The sequence below is a fragment of the Globicephala melas genome, chromosome 8 (assembly GCF_963455315.2).
Source record: "Globicephala melas chromosome 8, mGloMel1.2, whole genome shotgun sequence".
Classification (NCBI taxonomy): domain Eukaryota; kingdom Metazoa; phylum Chordata; class Mammalia; order Artiodactyla; family Delphinidae; genus Globicephala; species Globicephala melas.
The window spans coordinates 51,422,500-51,442,030 of NC_083321.1; the positions used below are offsets into that span (position 1 = coordinate 51,422,500).

The window sequence follows — 19,531 nt, forward strand, 5'->3', positions numbered from 1 at the left end:
AGCTCCACAGATAAGGCAAGACTTGCTTAGTCTATGGATCATGACCCCACAGAGGTCCAAGTAGTTTTAATTTAAAAGACTTTTCTACTAAAGCTGCAGATATTCTACTTTGGAACTTTTACTTGTGAGGATGGAGACAAATTTATGTCATGCTCTTGATGTCACAGAGATATATGGTTGACCATTACAGTGTAACATAAGGTACCAAAATTGCTTTTCATATAATACCACTACCTAAAATGAGGTAATACAACCTCTTTCCTATTTCCTTTTTAAATTTCAGTGTAAGCCCTTACACAGGTAAACCGATTCCTTTCTACTTCTGTTTGGCTGTCAGTCATATTTAATACCCAGGCGTAAGATCAGCAGTTTCTGTGCACTGAATGTTCCCACTGAAAACAACAGTTTTCAGAATATGAAACAAGTTTAGTACTAGTCTCTGAACAATGGTATAAGTAAATTCTGATGATGAGACAAAAATCTTATTTGCTTTGAATTATCTCGAAAAAAATCAGGACTAATATTTTTCTATGATAAAGGCTTTCCTCCCATACCCAGGTTCACTTTAAATGGTTCCTTCCCTAAACTTAAAATTATAAGTGCCCAGTAATTATTTAGAAGAAACTCAGTGGTTTAATAGAGCTGCCCTTAAAAGGTTAGAAATTCTGGACTCTAGTAAAGATATTCACTTGCATTTGGCTATTTAGTTCAAACAGAAGTCTTGGTTCTCTTTGTAGGTTGCCTAATGAGCAGACTAATCCCAATAAATACAGCTTAGTCTCAGTTCACAAATATATACATACCTAAAAGAAGGTTCTTGGTAGGAGGGCTGTTTGAAGAAAGAACGCATGAGTCACTGTGACTCTTGGCAACTGTCCTAATTTGAGGCCGCAATTCAGAACTGTTGAGAAGGGACATCTGCTTCTGTGGGGCTTTGCCTTTCAGAGTCATAGACTCTAAACTCTGTCCTGAATTAAGATGGTGCCGTAGTCCAAAGAAAGAGTCCTTTATTGTATCAGAGTTCTCTGCAAAGTACAAGTGGTCCTTTCCCCTGTTTTAAAATAAAGGAGAACTTCAACAGTATATTATCCATTATGGTAACATTCCACTTTGTCAGAGAAAGAAAGTGGATCAGTGGTATATAGCAGTGTAGCTCAGGCTTTGTAAATATGTTTTTCATTTCCCAAATTAAATAAATAATAGATGTTTTACCTATCATTGTATGGTTTGGCTAAAGTGAGACAATGAAATAAAGAGCTCAGTGCTGAGCCTGACACAAAGCAAACGTCTGATAATTATTTAAAATCAAAATCTGTTTCTCTTCATTCCATTTCACAAAACACTGCCTTTTCCCTCTTTCCCTTCATGTACACCTATCATGGCATCTCTATGTGACTTAGACATACTTACTTATCTGTATATTGGCCTCCTCACTAGATTGTGAGCAATGTTCAAAAATGGGAATTGTGTCTTATCAATTTCTATGCCTAGCAACTGGTACTGGACCAGAAACATATTGAGTACTTAATACTTATTTGCTGAATGAATGACTACCTTTAACCTTCTACACAACCACAAATGAAAGACCGAAATTATGAGTACACTGGGAGTTAGCAGACAGTCTGACTGGTATTAGGTGTGGTAATTACCTTGGAGTGGTTGACCTACTGCTGTTGGCTGCTAACTCTTTTCCATCAATTTTGGTGGTAGGGATCCTCTGAGGCCTTGATGGAACCAGAAACTGAGTATTGCCTGCTTCAGTATATTCTCTGAATCCTTGTTCAGATAAAAGCACATTTTCTGTCATGTCAGTGGTAGGAAGAGGAGTGTAGCTGTCAAAAGTTTCTGACAAAGGCTCCAGGGCAAGTGAGACCTGAAAGGGACATGTAATGTATCAGAAGTCTTTTTTTTTTTTTATAGCATTGATTAATTTTAAGACTCTCTAATATAAATTAATGGCCCCGTTCCTTATAGGATCTAGTTCAAATTCCTGCCTCCCCCAGAAGCCTCATCTCTCACTGTGTTCCTCTCCTCCATCTCTCTCTCCTGGATATACCAATTACTTAGAGTTTTCTAAATGTACCTTATATTTCATTCCCTTATGCCTTCATGTGCAAATTTCCTCCAGCATTACTTCCTCTGTGAAAACTTCTTTGTGTCCAGGCAGAGATGTTATGGCCACTCCTTTTTTCATGTTTCTACTTACTTTGTATCTATCCATTAATATAACCACTATTTATTGAACACTTCACAATAGGCCAGAAAGTGTGCTATGTTCCTCACACAGAGAAGCTGATGTGATGATATAACTGTCAGGAAAGTATATTATCCTAATTTGAAGATTAAAAAAAAAAAAGCAGAGGCTTAAAGGAGGTATTTGTACTTCCAGTTTATTTGTTATCCTGATCAGATTATGAATTCCTTGAAGGCATGAACTGTCTTATTCATTTTTCTGTAGACTAATCAGTGTAAGTATACACTTAGTGTACAAGTATGCATAATAATGACTAATGGTCTGAAAAATAAAAGAATGACATAGCACCTGTTGCATCCTTATTGCTAGCTATTTGAGAAAAATAAGGCCCTAGTTCTATGCTGGGGATGAGGCAGGGTGAAGAGGGAGGAACATTAAAATGAAAAGTAATTACGTGAAGTTTCCTTTATCGTCCAACTCCTCTGAATTCAGGCACTCTACTAAAATGCTTTCCAGGTCTCTGAAAAGCCCAATGGAGAAAAGCCTACTGTAGGAATAAAAAATAAAACAGAGCCTAAAGCAAAACTTTAGAGAAGAAATTGAAGAATGTACTCCAAAAGAAAAGAAGAGCAGTGTGGAAAGTTCAGTTACAATGACACAGACAGCAGAAGGAATTGTTCAAGTAGCCAAAGAGAGTCACATAATGATGAATGGCCTAAGACAAAAATGAAAGATTGCAGTTAAATATTTTAAGAAGTCTCTGGGAAGGTCAATGGAATAATCTATGTGGAGAAACTGCCAAGGCATAGACTCAATAAACACACTTGAGTCTTGATGAGGAGAATTTTGTTCATGAACTAGGTAGCATAAAGTCCTTTAAATCTATTCATCATTAAGATTTTCTACAAAGACAAATGACTGGAATGCAGTGGGATAAATACTTTGTGCAGCCACTGCTATAAGAGGATCACATAAAATCCTGGCTGCCCAAATATAAGTGTCAGAAAATCGTCCCTTGCCATTCATCACTTGCCAAAAGACTGCCACTTTATTCTAGAAACAAAGGAGACACTGAGAATAAAGGCTGCGTCCCTGGCCTTAACAATAACCTGCTGGCTGGTCAGAGTTTTGCTTTATCCCTAAGCAAATTTGAACTAGTCTCAAAACAACTCAAAGGCCTTTACTACCAGTGAGAAAGAAAAAGAAAGTCCAGTTACCCACCACACCCACCTTACAATCAAAATATAGGTGCTGGCCTAACTCCTGTGTTCAATTAACAAATATTTGTTGATACTAGTTCAGTGCCAGGCTCTGTGCTACCTGCCTGGGGCAAAGAGATGAATAAAACATGGAACCTGACCCAAAGGATCAGAGTATCTTTTAGGGGAATTTAAAAAGAAGTAATTTTAATATAAAATGGGGAGTTCTGGGATTATCTACTACATTTATAACATCTGATATTGGAGAGAACATATTAGTATGTCTATTTTTCAGACTTATGCTAGTCAATATAGCATTTTAAAAGATTTCAAAATTATTTAACAGTGATTAAGAAAACAGATTTTATGTAAAAATTTGAATTTCTGGCTTCTCTTGAAAAATCAGAAGATCCAGCACTGCTGGGTTTCCATCCCATTGTGGCAAAAATTAGCTGGAGTAGACTAGTGGCTTTAGTTAGGGTATGTGCTCCAGTTTGCAAAGTCCCCAGCCATGTCCCAACGAGAGGTAGAGGGACAACTTCTGTTTATCATCACATTTGATCTGCTACATTAAAAAAAAAATTATTTAACACAGTAAAATGGACATTTTTGTAAATATACACTTCTATGAATTGTAATCTATGTTTAGATCCATGTAACCACCACCATAATTAAGATATGGAACACTTCCATCACCCCCCAAAAACTCCCTTTATAGTCATGCCCTCTTCTCACCTCTAACCTCTAGCAACAGTTGAATTTGATAAAATTCAATACTCATTTATGATCAAATCTCTCAGAAAACTTGAACTTTCTCAATGATAAAGGGCATCTATGAAAAACCTGCATCTAATACCATATTTAATAGTAAAAAGACCAAATGCTTTCCTCCCAAGAACAAGAACAAGGCAAGGATATCTGCCTGGTTTCATCCAAGACAAATGGATGAAAATTGTGAAAATTGTGTAATGGAACACAACTCTGCAAAAGGGAATTATTGATACATAAAGTAATATGGATGAATCTCTAAACCTGGTTTCTTTCCATTATTCTATTAATATTTATTTTTTTCCTATTAACATTTCTTAACCTAGTTGACGAGCCAATGGGTGTTCACAGTATGGTTATTTTTATATCTTATACATCTAAGATATTCTTTTGCATATCTATCTCTATTTAATAAAAAAAAATTAAATGAAATAAAACATGTAGTGCCTAATATGTGGTAGGCATGCATATAGTAAGTGTTGCTAATGGGAATTCCCTGACGGTCGAGTGGTTAGGACTCCGTGCTCTCACTGCCAAGGGCCTGGGGTTCAATCCCTGGTCGGGGAACTAAGATCCCACAAGCAATGCGGTGTGGCCAAAAAAATAAATGTTGCTAAAAAAGTTATCAGCATGAATTCCTTCAATGTTATCCATCTCAAAATGTTTCTCCTCTTTCCCTCCTTGTTATAATTCCTCCATTCCAAACTTTACCACTATCAGTTGTGTTCTTAATAGAAATTCATTCCCATCTAATTCTCTCCAAGACCTTACTTGCTCAATTATCCTCTTTTATTTTCAATATTTTTCTTCACTTGCTTTTCTCTTGGTCTACAAAACAAATCAGGTTTCCTATACTCTAAAAACGGCTCAGCAAACTCATTCTGTAAAGGGGCAGAGGGTAAATAATTTAGGCTTTATTGCACATTCTTCTTTTTTTAAATGACCCTTTAAACATATAAAAACCATTTTTAGTTAGAAGGCCAGATTTAGTCCACTGGGCAAAGTTTGCCAACTCCTCTTCTAAAGTAGCAACAAACTTCTCACTTCTGCTGCCCACTATCAATACTTTCCTCTCCAATTCAAGTAAATTTGGCATGTCCCTGTCATGTGCCTAAGTACCATGTTAAGTGCTTCCACATTTTTTTCATATCATTTAATCCCTACAACAATGCCGTACGGTAAAAGTTATTGTCTTCATTTTATAAAATAGGATACTGAAGCTCAGAGAGTACAAATGAACACCAGAAATGTTTTCATAACCAGTTTTTCCATGTCCAAGTCTTGTGCTATTTCCATTAGGTCACACTACATCTCCCTCTCTTTGCTGCCATTTATGTGGGAAACAGAGAGAAATCTCTAACTGTTATTTCTACTTCTTCACTGTAATTACTACTTATTTACTTATTCCATAATCTTTCAAAATCTTATCTCTGTCTCCAAGGCTCTATTAAAACAATTCTCTAAAGAACCCAATGACATTTAAATAAAAAACATACAAGTATTATTTTATCAACTGACATTTAAATAAGGGAGGAAAAAAGATGCACCACCTTAGAAAACAGTCCAGTAGTTCCTCAAGGTTAAACATACTTACCATATGACCACAATTCTACGCCTACAAAAAACTTGTATGCAAATGTTCATAGCAGCATTATTCATAAAAGTCAGAAAGTGGAAACAATCCAAATGTCCATCAACTGAAGAATGGATAAACAACATGTGCTATAATATATCCATACAATGGAATATTACTTAGCTATAATAAGGAATAAAGTACTGATTCATGCTACATGGATGAACCTTGAAAACATTATGCCAAGTGAAAGAAGCCAGATACAAAAGGTCACATATTATACTACATCATTTATTTGAAATGTCCAGAATAGGCAACATATAGAGACAGAAGGTAGATTAGTGGTTGCCAGGGGTTGGGGAAAGGTACAAAGGGGAATGACTACTAATGGGTATAGTGTTTCTTCTTGGGGTGATAAAATGCTCTGGAATTAGATAATCGTGATGGTTGTACAATCTTGTGAATACACTAAAAACTACTGAACTGTATACTTTAAAAGGGTGAATTTTATGGCATATGAATTATATCTCATTTTTTATATAGGGAAAAAACCTACCTAGAATTCTACGCTCCAACTGTTTCTATTTTCCCTTGTTTTTTCTTCCCCAGTCATTAATCATATGCATATATGTGGGTATAATTTTAATTCTCTTTTGTCATCAATCCAAAATAATTTGCCATGTTGCTACACAATCATAACTATATAATTTTATCTTTTATGGAAACAAAATATTCCACTAATAGATGATTTAAATATCATTGAATGAACTGTTTTCATTTTTTCAATATTAAAAGTGCATTTCCATAACCAGTCCAAAGCATATAACTTTCCTCTCTTTTTATGGTATTTCCTTAATATAAGACCCCAGGGTAAATGATATATGATAATTATTATGGCTCTTGAAACATAATGCCAAACAGTTTTTGCAGGTCTGATGCAAATCTGTACCATTATCAGAAAAGGAGGAGTAAACCAGTCCCATTTTACCATGAAGTTACCACCATAAGGTGTCACTATCTTTCAATATATTATAAATAAAAATATGATAAATAGAATATAGAAAATGTTCAGTTCTTTTACTTAGTTAAATCTATTTCTGAACTTTATTCTCTTCCTTTGACAATTATGTGCTTGTGGTTTTATAATAGGTTCTTACATCTGGTAATGTTATATGTTCTTTCCTCATCTTTTTTGAACTGTTTTCTTAAATACCTGCTTAAATTTCTATACATATTTTAGAATACATTTGACAAGGTATAAATTTCTCAAGGATTTGAATATTCAGAATTCTCTAGGAAGAACTCCCAGAGTCTCCCTCAGAAAGAGACCCTTCTATGTTCTTTCCCACCATCCTGTACATATCTATAGTATATGTGTATCAATATCACACTGCGTTCTACTTGTTACTCTCTTCTATTTCCTCCTACCTGACTTTGGAAAACTAACTGAAAGGCCCATCTCTTATCTTTGTATCTTAAGTTAGTGGCACATAACAGCATATCAAAAAACTGTAGGCTGAATCAATGAATGAACAATCAACAACTGGTTATGCACTTCTAATACTGAAAAAATGAAAACAGTTTATTCAACAATATTAAAATCGTAGTCTGTTGACTCATTTAAGATACCACTTAAATGAGTCAAACAAGCCATTACTGCTTGGCACTATGTTAGAAGTTGTGGGAAAAACAAAGAAAGTAGAAAACACTGTCCTCTCTCCCAGGGAATCTAGAAACTAAAAGGAAGGGAAATTAAAGGGAAACTACAAATACAAAATTTTGGAGACTATGTAGGATTATAACTGAACAATGATTATGTAATTCATGTTATTCTAAATTTAATAAAGAGTACATTTATTAATAAATAAAGAGAAGAATGAGTGCAGTAGGAGCTGCGAAGGTCTCTTGGAACTTGAGATGGGCAGCAAAGAACTAAGAGGATATGGATAAGTGGGAAATAAGTACATGACAGTCTGGGTAAAAACATGAACAAAAGCACGAAGTGGGAATTTGCATGGTATGTGGGAGTCACGTACCTACCCATTCTACAAACAGACTCAACTATTTGTGCCCCCAAAGTTTTATTCTATGTAGCAGAGAATTATACTATTTTTACCTGGAGTTCTCCAAGTTTCTTAGATGTTGGTGAAACAATGGTAAAAAATCCATTGATGTGATGGGTTGGAGAAAGCTGGGCTAGTCCACTGATCTGAACTCTACCAACCGGAAGATGTTCAAGTTTGGTGATTACTTCCAGCACCAGCACAGCCATATCTAATCAGAAACAATTACAACACAGGCAGACATTTTTCATTTACGTTTTTTTGGAAGTGGAAAGAGGAATATACATTACAAAATTTTTTTACTTAAAAAAATCATTTTATTTTCAAATAAACTATGCACTTACCATATCATTCAGGGGGTGGGGAAGAGTGAACCCAAGATCAAAAGAACAACAAAGTTTTAGAGAAGAGCAATGACAAATACCTCGAATGGAGAAAAAAATTACATAAAAATATTTAGAATATCAAGTATTTGATAAGGAAAATACCTTTGAGAGAGTATATATATATTTTTTACATATTTGGCAAGGACTCAGACTTTAGTTTTGAAATAAAAAAGCAACAATAAAAAAATTCTCAGTTTTTAAATTCTCACCATTTCTAGTTTTGAACTGGACAAAGGGCTTCTCTTGTATAGATGCATGGGTTGGTTCCTGCCTCTCAGGAGTATTTTACTGCTTATTTCTCAATAATATCTGGAACACTGAAAGGCTGAGAGCACTTAGAACTAAAGGGAATGGAAATAAACTCCTTAACTGTATTCATCAATTGGTTGCTTAGACTTAACCCCTTCATGGTCCTAATTTACAGCAGGAGAAATAAAATGCATGCATATGCAATCTGAGATTATTTCAGGACAGTGTAACTTCTGAACATTTTCTTACCAAAGTTAAGAAAGTGGTTCATTTTCACCCTTTGTTCAATGCTGTAGTGAAAAGAGTATTGGTTTTACAATTAGAAGATTTGTGATTGTGTTGTGGCTCCAACATTCACAAGCTACTTCTGTGTAAGCCACAGCTGTCTATAAAATAGGCATCATAATACCTATATCATGGCTGTGTAAGGCATGGGAGTATTGCAAGTAAAACACATAGCACAGTATCCTTTTATATGGCAGCTGCTTAATGCTTGTTATATGACTTTAGGCAACTTACTTAACATATCACCGTCCCTGTCTTACCTAATCATGCAAGTTCTCTGAAAATTCTATGAGCTAATAGGTATAAAAGTGCTTTGCAGACTATAAAATAACGTGCATATATAGAATAAGGGAAATGTACCAACATTTGTTGGTTATTTACTAACAGCCAGGCTCACCCATGTCTCATTTCTTTTCTTTTTTTTTTTTTTTTTTTGCGGTACGCGGGCCTCTCACTGTTGTGGCCTCTCCCGTTGCGGAGCACAGGCTCCGGACGCGCAGGCTCAGCGGCCATGGCTCACGGGCCTAGCCGCTCCGTGGCATGTGGGATCTTCCCAGACCGGGGCACGAACCCGTGTCCCCTGCATCGGCAGGCAGACTCTCAACCACTGTGCCATCAGGGAAGCCCTCATTTATTTTCTTAATGAAATATCTATGTGTATCTTTTAAAAGTTCTTATCACTTTCTACCTACTATTGTAACTAAACTTCTTTGTGCATTTAGTTAGAATTAGACACCATTCTGATTAAATTTTTTGATTCATTTTTGTAATCTCCACAGTGTCTAGCACAACGTCTAGCACATGCTAAGTGTTCAATACATATTTTTTGAATAACTGAATTTTTTTTCTTTATATTTTGATGTCTTCAAAATTTTCTTCTTGAAAGAATGCAAACTTAAGGACGAGTTAATCTTTAATTCACCTCTGGCTCTCCGGTATTCTTAGCCCAACAATATTTACATGATAAATGCTTAATTTTTACTGACTTGAACTGAATTGATTTAATAAGTCTACCATCCAAAATGTGTTTATATGAAAACTTGACCTGAATAGAGAAATAACACAGTACATTTAGAATGCTTTCCTTTAACAGAAATGAAGAAATTTTAGCTCCTGGTTCCAGTAGAGGGATCCTCCCTTCTCTGAAAACCTGTACTATTAACTCACTAAATCACTCATTGGCATTTAGCATGTATTATCTTGTATCATATAAATTTTGTATGTATACCATCTTTCCTTGAGCATAATGTAAGTCCCAGAGTACAGACTACAGTTATTCCTTAAAGAAGCATGGTGTGGTGACAAGTGCATGAGTTTTGGTGTCAGACAGAAGTGGGTTCAAATCCTAGTTTGGCCATTTGTCAACTATGTAACCTTATAGAGGATTCATTTTATTTCTCTGAACCTCAGTTTCATTGTCTATAAAACAGAGAAAATATCTATCTTGCAAGGTTATTAAGGATTAGAAATAATATGTATCAACTGGTAGCACATAGTATACTCTCAATAATGGTGGCTATTATAAAATCTCTTTGACTCCTCAATAATTAACAATGCCATAGATACTAAGTACACGATAATACCTATTGTTAACAACATAATCACATGCATCTTATTAGGCCTACAGGTGAAACGATAAGACAAAAACATACCTGTTAGATAAGAGGTAAACTGCTTTGGACCACAGCGAATAGCATAACGTGTAGTTGTTCTCACAGCTTTTGGTTCGGTCTGCAATGTATCCCTGGGACAAAAGAGTGTTCCTTCTGATGTTTCTCCCCACCATCTCACTCGAACAAGTACACAAGCAGGAGGCTTTGTAATCTTCCATATGACTTTATTAACAGTAAGTTTCAGAAAGCAGCGTAGCTGGCCTTCAACCAGGGGTGGTAGGCTTGTAGATGGAGAAATGTCACTTAAACCTGTGGAGGAATCCAAGAATACTAAGTCAAAATTTAGTCTAAATACAGAAAACACATAATCTGCTTTTTGAATGAAAACACACAAACATTTTCATCTCTACAGAGAGAAGGCTTATTCTATTTATTCTATTTTTTTGCGGTATGTGGGCCTCTCACTGTTGGGGCCTCTCCCGTTGCAGAGCACAGGCTCCGGACATGCAGGCTCAGTAGTTGTGGCGCACAGGCTTAGTTGCTCCATGGCATGTGGGATCTTCCCAGACAGGGGCACGAACCTGCGTCCCCTGCATCGGCAGGCAGACTCTCAACCACTGCGCCACCAGGGAAGCTCTCTATTTATTCTAATACATGAGAAGTAACTAGCAAACCAGACCATAGAATAATCTATCTGGTCACTTAAGCCACCCTGACAACTAGTTAGTATTCAGGATTTGATTCAGGTTATTTTAAAGAACATAAAGAACATACCAACTTAAGACATGCTAATACAAACTCCTCTTTAACTGAAAGATATTAAATGAAAAATACAAATACAATGATAACAGTATACAGGTTTAAAAAAATCTATGAAGTAATTGAAATTTTTCTTCCAAGTACTGTTGTTCTGATTATTTCAATGTCCACAGTTTTTAAGATATGTTATCTTTACCTAATTCTCTTACTTTAAAACCATCACTAAACATAAAACAGCAACAACTGTCAATCAGTTCTCAAATGAAGTCTACACTTTACAACTCAGCACTTCAAGAAAGACCACCTTAAACTGTATCTTTTCTTCCTGCCGATATCACACAATGAGGACAGAAACTATCATCTTCAGATTATGCCATTATCTTTTAGCACAGTGCTGGGTTCATAATATTTTTGGCTTTTAGACAGATAATAAAATGTAAATGAGGCAATTCATCATGGCTTTCTATAAAGCTTTCCTTTAATGACCCTGATTGTCTTCTATTCACGGTATCTTCTAACCATGACTTAGAGGAGATTTAAGAAGCCATTCCAATATTACACACACCTTTCTATTCCTCTCACTTTTCCCTGGGGAGTGGTCATGCCTCACAAGAAAAAAATATACCGGAGTCTATCAGATCAGGAATTTATATAACTAATTCTTTGGATTTCTAAAGTGAACAGCCTCTCTGCTTTCTTTAGTGAAGAAAAGACCCACCATAATCTTTATGGATAACTAGTTTCAATATAAAAATTATACACAGGTGTGTACATGAGTATTACTGTATATGCATGTGGTATAATGAGGACATTCTTACGTTATTTCTATTTTGATTTTCCTCCTATCAACCAAATATGCTTGACTGGTTTGACATAGGCAGCACCAGCACTGAACACTTCCACACTTCTGTTTCATATCCTCCCTTCATTCCTGGAAGGAAAGGCATTGCCTCAAAACTGCCTTAGTTATCTTTAAACAGTTTGGATAAGGTTTATTCCCAGACTGCAACTTTAGTCCTCAATCCAATGGCTTAATGCACTATCACTACTCCTAATACCTCTTTGCCTATACTATAAAATGCAGTCACCCAGTTTTTTTGTTTTGTTTTGAGGCAGCCCTGTAGAGATTCCATTTCATTTCATGATCTGCCCTGGGTTCCCAGGGTGACTGTTCTTGCTGCAGCTCACATTTCCCTGGTCTCTTCATAAGCTTGCTTCTTTTTGAGCAGACTAACCTGATGAGGTCCTCTTGCTACACACTCTTCCATCACCTCAAATCCTTCACAGTAACCCCCCCCCACTTCAACCCTACCACACTGTCACTCCCCAGTCTTTCTTCCTCTCTCCTCCACAACTATCTTTTCCCTACTCCCACCTGTAGCCCTTCATGATTTATGACTCTCACGCTTCAGTCATTCAATTAACATTTACTAAATCCTGCTTCGTGTTAGTTCTTGGGGATTCAGTAATGTGTAAAACATGATCCTTGCCTATTAGGATTATTGACATACTCTCCAACTTATTTTTCTTCCAGTTCTATGTGAACCTGCAAAGCTATACCTCTCCCCTCCCGTCCCCACACATTTAACTTTTATCAAAAACACCCCTAAGTCATAGGGATTTAAAGTACAGTACAGTAACTATAGTTAATGATAGTGTACTGTATATTTGAAAGTTGCTGAAGAGTAGATCTTAAAAGTTCTTTTCACAAGAATAAAAAAATGTTTGTAACTATGTATGGTGATGGATGCTAATTCTACGTGGTAATCATTTCGAAATATATACAAACATTATGTTGTACACCTGAAACTAACAATGTTATATGTCAATTATACCTCAACTTTTAAAAACTAAAAACAAAACAAAACATTCCTACAATTTTTTTGTTCCCTTCCTCTGTAAGGGTTCCCTTTTAGCCTTCACTTCGTCCCATTTATTCACCCGCTTTGCCCCCTACTACAGCCCCTATATCCTTTCCATTCGCGGGAGGGCCAATTGCCCTTTTAACCTTCTGATTCCCTGGTTATTCTCCCTCCGCAATCCCTTTTTTTTTTTTTTTTTTCTTTTAACAGGCTGCTGTGGGAGGTCTCCCTAGAATGCTTCGCGGCCTGCTCCCCCAACTCCGCCCAACTACGCTTTCCTCAACCTTTGGTCGCTCATATTACCTCTCTTCTTGCGGCTACCGTCGCCCCCAGGCCCCGGGGCTTTCCGTTGTTTCATGACGACCCCCACCTCTTCTTCACCAACTCAACTCCGGCCCCAGCACCTAAGCCGTACCCTCCCGCCATCCCCTCCCACGGCGCTGGCGTTCCCCAGCAACCGGCGCCGCTGGGCAGCTTGGGAGGCAGGAAGAAAGCGGCTCTTCCTTTAACAGCCTCTAGGAAGCCATGAGAAAGGAAGGCGCCAAGACTCCTTCCCGCCAATAGACTACAACACCCAGGTTGCTTTGCTACACTACCTCTGCGGGTTTGGACGCTGTCGCCTCCAGCTGCGCAAGCGCAAAGCGATAAGCCCTTTGAGGACTCCATTGCCCAGGGTGCATTGCTTTCAGTAACGCTTCTCTTTCCTGCGAGGGTCGTCTAGTTCTCCGCTTGGAATCTGGGGGATCAGAGACTCCGTTACCCAGCTCCCTTTGTGGAGGCTGGTGCGCACTTCCGGTGGAAGCGCTGGGGCGAGGGGGTGGAGTTTACGGAGCCGGTGGGCGGTGCTGCTGGTAGCTGGGTGCTATCCAAAGGCGACGGGGCGTCGCTAGGGGAGCGAGCTGTGTGACCGGTTGGGCCGCACTTAGCGTGGGACGAAGCTTCGGCTACTGTTCGACTGCCTGCGGCCTCCCCTTCATGTCGGCCCTCGAGAAGAGCATGCACCTCGGCCGCCTGCCCCCTCGCCCTCCTCTACCCGGCAGCGGGAGCAGTCAGAGCGGAGCCAAGATGCGAATGGGGTACGTAACCCGTACCCCTTCTCCCTAGAGGCCAGGCCTCGGCCATTGGAGAATGGTGTCTCTGGGCGTTTAGAACGGCACGTCAATGGAGCCTAAGGATAGGAGAGAATGTTGGCGGCGGCCTGGAGACGTTTAGATGAAATAGAAGGCAGATCTGGGGACTAGGGGAGGCGCCAAGTCAATGGAAATTGGAGGATAAATAGTATTGGAGGGAGAAGGGAATGAGGCAAAGATTGAGGAAGCTGAGAGGATAGTTTAAGACATGTAGGAGGCACCTCCAGAGAAGGGGTGGAGGAGGTTTGAGAAAAGGGAGAAGAGCGGTGACAAAGGTGGAGGGGAAATCTGCCAGGGATGGTTGAGGGAAATGGGAAACGATGGAAAGAAAAGTTGAGGGGAATTAGGAGAAGAACTTGGAAAAGATTTAGGAGGAGAAAATCTTTATCTAGTTTCTCAGAGAACTAGATAATAGAAAACAGCTGGGGGAAACAGAGAACACCTGAGGCAGGGTTGGAGCGGAAAAGACAACCAGGGCGCAGAAGGTTCTAGAGAGAGTTCCTAGGGGTGTAAGAGGCAGATTCTGGGAGTGAGGGAGTGACTTAGAGATTAAATCTCTTAAGGGGTACTGAGAAAGTGTGGAGAACAGGCCTAAGGAAAGATGGAGAACACAGCCAAGAAGACAGTTAGGGGTGATAGGAATGTGCTGAGAAGTGAGGGTAGGGAATAAGGGGAGGAGTGAGGAGGGAGAGGGCTGAGGGGCTTAGAGAGTAACCATGGGCTCCAGAGATTGAGAAATGACTAGGAATAGGGTCCAGTGAATGGCGTGCTGCAGAGGTAAGGCCTGGGAAGCTTAAAGAGGAAGATTTGGGAAATTGATTTTTGCTGGGCAAATAGGTCTGGTAGAAGCTATGTACTGATCTGATAAGATTCAATTAATGAAACACTGAGAGGAGCCACTTAAAATGTTTTGAGGGAAACCATCTTTTACTGGAATGGGAGGAGCTGTGTTGGCTTTGGGAATTTAGGTTGCTGAATGGCTTGGGCCAGGTTGGGGGATACTAAGGTGTAGGAGAGAGAGTGTAATGAGCTGAACCTGGGAGAAGTAGAAGGCAGAGGTAATTGAACAGGCAGTTGGTTTTGAGGGGTATTTGTAGTATCAGATAGGACTCTGGAGACTAGTGACTGGAAAGAGAAAAGGGGTAGGAAAAGTACTTAGGTATGTGGTAGTCAGGTGTGTGTGTTTGGGATTCTAGAGATGGGTTGGTAGACATTCTTGGAATAAGGACTAGAGAAGAAAAACCTTAGGTTCTGAAGATTAATATGTACAAAAACTGATCGAAAAGGAGATTTAGATGGGAGATACAATACTGTGAAAGCATGTCCTAGCAATGAAGAGAAAGGAGAATCCTGTAAATTAAAACAGTGGAGTAGAGGGGTGGTGAGAATGGTTGGAAAAACTGGGGAAGGATACTAAGAATTGAAGTGGAAACCTGACTATGAGACACAGTAGAAAACTGAGAAAACCTTGACAAGTGAAGATAGGTCGATGGATGCACAATACAATGAGGTGGTAGAAGCCTACCTGTAAGGTAAAATGAAGATCGTTTTGGCTTTGGAAGACAAAGGTAGGACTGTAACATGATTAAGGAGGATCTGGAAGCTGATCCATAGGAGATTATTTGGGAAAATTAACCTGGACTATAAAATTAATGTAACGTTTATTGTTCATATGTATCTTAGTTGCTACCTTTCTTAAACTAAACTTTGATCTTTCAGTATTCCAGCACTCTTCTCTAAAATATATATAAAAATACTAGCTTTTTAATAACCATATATCCTTCAGATAAGTTAGAGCTTAGCTTCTCACTTTATCAAAAGTTCTCTGAAGATGAAGAACTGAAGAAAAATACTAAGAAAAAGTAAAATCAACTGATTAGATTATTATTAACTTAACCTCTTTAAATAGATGCTTTCGTCCTCCTAATTTAGGTTAACTGCTTATCCTGGAAGATAAAGTTCTTTAGAAAAACGCTTCTTTATAGTACTGTGAAGAGAGGAGCATATATTGGTGAATTTTATGTGGTCCTCAAGTAGCTTATTTTCCTGTATTTTTATTTCCTATTTCCTTGTTGGAACATAGGCATGCCTCATGTAAGCCTAATGTTAATGATAATGTAGACTGTCTCCTCTTCTAGAATCATAAAGCTGGAAGAGAGTCTCTGAGACCTATTGTGTTTTTTGGATTCATAGTTGTTATCATTGGCAATACTTAATGTGAGTTGTGTGTCTTATTCCTTTGCAAATACTCTAGGATTCAGTCTTCCTTTTTCCTCAGTCAGACCTGGTTTATGAAGTCTCACGTCTACCAATTTCAAATCATTCTTCTTTATTTCTAACTTCTTCTCACTTGCTTTTTTTTTACTCTTTCCATCTTTTCCACTCCCCAGTCCATCTCTTACTCTCAGGTTGGACCTGTTCCTTATATGACTTACTCTTTCACCTATTTTTCATATTCTCTTGCCTTCAGTTTCAGTAAACCTTATTTAGATATGTTTGCATATTCAGGGTGGTTTTGAGTTTTTGGTTTTTCCTGAGTTTCCATAGTTTTGTTTTTCCAAATGGATTTAGTAATTCCAGAGTATTGCTGGATAAAGCAATAATAACAATTACTTTTTTTTTCTTTTTTTTTTTTTAAGTGAGTACTATGTGCCAGGCATTGTGATAGTAGCTTTATGTATGTTATTTCTCAGGTAAGGCCTGAAATCCTGGTTTTATTGTTCCTTGATAGATGCCAGTAGATGATACCCAAAACAGTGGTTTTGAACTTTTTAATTAAAGATTTTGGAGCTCTGATTTTAGAGCCCTACTTGCAACTGGTATTAATCTGTTAGGGTTGCCATAACAAAAATACCATATTTTTTTTCTTAAGAGTGCTAGAGGCTGACCAAGATCAAGGCACCAGCAGATTCCGTGTCTGGTGAGGACCACTTCTTAGTTCATAGATGGCAGTCTTCTCGCTGTGTCCTTACATGTGGCAAGGAAGAAGAGAGCTCTGTGGGGTCTCTTTTATAAGGGTACTAATCATATTTATGAAGGCTACACCCTCATGACCTTATCACCTCCCAAAGGCTCCACCTTCAAATACTGTAGAGGTTATTGGAGATTAGGATTTAAAGTGAATTTTGGGGGGCACAGAATTTCAGTCTATAACACCTGGTATGCTTGAGGGTGTTTTTATTTATATATATATATTTTAATTTAATTTAATTTATTTTTTTATACAACAGGTTCTTATTAGTCATCAATTTTATAAACATCAGTGTATACATGTCAATCCTAATCGCCCAATTCATCATACCACTATCCCCACCCGCCTCTGGCTTTCCCTCCTTGATTTCCATACGTTTGTTCTCTACATCTGTGTCTCAACTTCTGCCCTGCAAACCAGTTCATCTGTACCATTTTTCTAGGTTCCACATAAATGCGTTAATATACGATATTTGTTTTTCTCTTTCTGACTTACTTCACTCTGTATGACAGTCTCTAGATCCATCCACGTCTCAGCAAATGGCCCAATTTCGTTCCTTTTTATGGCTGAGTAATATTCCATTGTATATATGTACCACATCTTCTTTATCCATTCGTCTGTTGATGGGCATTTAGGTTGCTTCCATGACCTGGCTATGGTAAATAGTGCTGCAGTGAACATTGGGGTGCATGTGTCTTTTTGAATTATGGTTTTCTCTGGGTATATGCCCAGTAGTGGGATTGCTGGATCATATGGTAATTCTATTTTTAGCTTTTTAAGGAACCTCCATACTGTTCTCCATAGTGGCTGTATCAATTTACATTGCCACCAACAGTGCAAGAGGGTTCCCTTTTCTCCACACCCTCTCCAGCATTTGTTGTTTGTAGATTTTCTGATGATGCCCATTCTAACTGGTGTGAGGTGATACCTCGTTGTAGTTTTGATTTGCATTTCTCTAATAATTAGTGATGTTCAACAGCTTTTCATGTGCTTCTTGGCCATCTGTATGTCTTCTTTGGAGAAATGTCTATTTAGGTCTTCTGCCCATTTTTGGATTGGGTTGTTTGTTTTTTTAATATTGAGCTGCATGAGCTGTTTATATATTTTGGAGATTAATCCTTTGTCCATTGACTCGTTTGCAAATATTTCCTCCCATTCTGTGGGTTGTCTTTTTGTCTTGTTTATGGTTTCCTTTGCTGTGCAAAAGCTTTGAAGTTTCATTAGGTCCCACTTGTATATTTTTGTTGAGGGTGTTTTTAAAATCACTACTTTAGTACATTCCATTACCATTTGAGAGGCTATAAGTTATTAAAATCATTTGACCATTTTTCAACATGTTTTTGGTTCATGAATAGTACTCTGTTTCTATAATTATCTCTTACATTTTTATAGTGCTTTAACTGACATATATTAGTGCTTTTTTGTATTATTCCATGAGGTAAGTTAGGGCAAGGGTTAATATTTTCTTTTAATGAGGAAACTCAAATGTTCATTGACTTACCTAGGATCACAGAATCATGAAGTGGCAGAAACAAGACTTCAGAAACCCAGACTTTAGATTTGTAGTCCGTTGTTCTTGTTATTCCTTGGTGCAAAGAGACTGGTTTGAAGTGATAATGATCTGAATTTGAAGGTTAGCTTGAGTATTTATTTTAGTTAAGTCATTTAACCTCTCATAGTCTGCTTCTTATCTCTCAAACTGGGATACTTCTGCTTACCTTAGAGGGCTGTGAGAATGAGATAATATGTGAAAAGCAGTTATGCCTCCTGACACATAAGCTCTTAAGGAATGATAACTAGTAAATTATTATATGTTGAGAACAATGAGAAAGGCTCATTCTTTATGAAGTAGAAGCACTCCTTTCAGTATCTTATAATGTCAACTCTTTCCCCTCAAGCTGTGTATTTATTCATATCTGATCAGATAGTTTTTCATTCAACTTCTTAAGTTTATTACGGATATCAGGCCTCTTAGGAAGGCTTTAAGGGGCTGTTCACACAGATGGAGAAATAAAGGGCAAAGTGGAGTGATTTGCTCAAGGTCACATATTAAGTTACTAAAAGAATGAAATCTTCGTGTATCTGTTTACGTTGATTATCAATTTCAAAAAAATTAAGTTATAGGGCTTCCCTGGTGGTGCAGTGGTTGAGAGTCCGTCTGCCGATGCATGGGACACAGGTTCGTGCCCCGGTCTGAGAAGATCCCACATGCTGTGGAGTGGCTGGGCCCGTGAGCCATGGCCGCTGAGCCTGCGTGTCCGGAACCTGTGCTCTGCAACGGGAGAGGCCACAGCGGTGAGAGACCCGCGTAACACACACACAAAATTAAGTTATAATTCACATACCATAGAATTCATTCACCCTTTCAGAGTATACAGTTCAGTGATTTCTAGTATGTTCAAGGTTGTACAATCATCAGCACTAATTCCAGAACATTTTCATCATCCCGTAAGGAAACTACTTACCTGTTAGCAGTTAC

The 19,531-nt window shown here is 38.1% G+C and overlaps 3 protein-coding genes across 4 annotated transcripts in view; 1 reads left to right on the top strand and 2 right to left on the bottom strand.

The window, feature by feature from the left end:
- Positions 1-13,480, bottom strand: part of C2CD3 (C2 domain containing 3 centriole elongation regulator) — a 128,428-nt gene extending 114,948 nt beyond the window's left edge. For both annotated transcript variants that reach the window (XM_030836095.2, XM_030836098.2), the window contains exons 1-5: positions 13,255-13,480; positions 10,370-10,639; positions 7,851-8,008; positions 1,650-1,873; positions 804-1,051 (exon numbers count right to left, since the gene is read on the bottom strand). In XM_030836095.2, the coding sequence (XP_030691955.1) occupies positions 804-1,051; positions 1,650-1,873; positions 7,851-8,008; positions 10,370-10,639; positions 13,255-13,309 (955 nt within the window). In that variant the 5' untranslated portion in view covers positions 13,310-13,480. The remainder of the gene's footprint in view (positions 1-803; positions 1,052-1,649; positions 1,874-7,850; positions 8,009-10,369; positions 10,640-13,254) is intronic.
- Positions 13,481-13,687: 207 nt separating this feature from the next.
- PPME1 (protein phosphatase methylesterase 1) overlaps positions 13,688-19,531 on the top strand; it is a 73,829-nt gene continuing 67,985 nt past the window's right edge. The window contains exon 1 of the mRNA XM_060303683.1: positions 13,688-14,027. Coding sequence (XP_060159666.1) covers positions 13,927-14,027 — 101 coding nt within the window. The 5' untranslated portion in view covers positions 13,688-13,926. The remainder of the gene's footprint in view (positions 14,028-19,531) is intronic.
- Positions 19,305-19,531, bottom strand: part of P4HA3 (prolyl 4-hydroxylase subunit alpha 3) — a 129,730-nt gene continuing 129,503 nt past the window's right edge. The window contains exon 14 of the transcript XR_009564914.1: positions 19,305-19,324. The gene's annotated coding sequence lies outside the window, so the exon portion shown is untranslated. The remainder of the gene's footprint in view (positions 19,325-19,531) is intronic.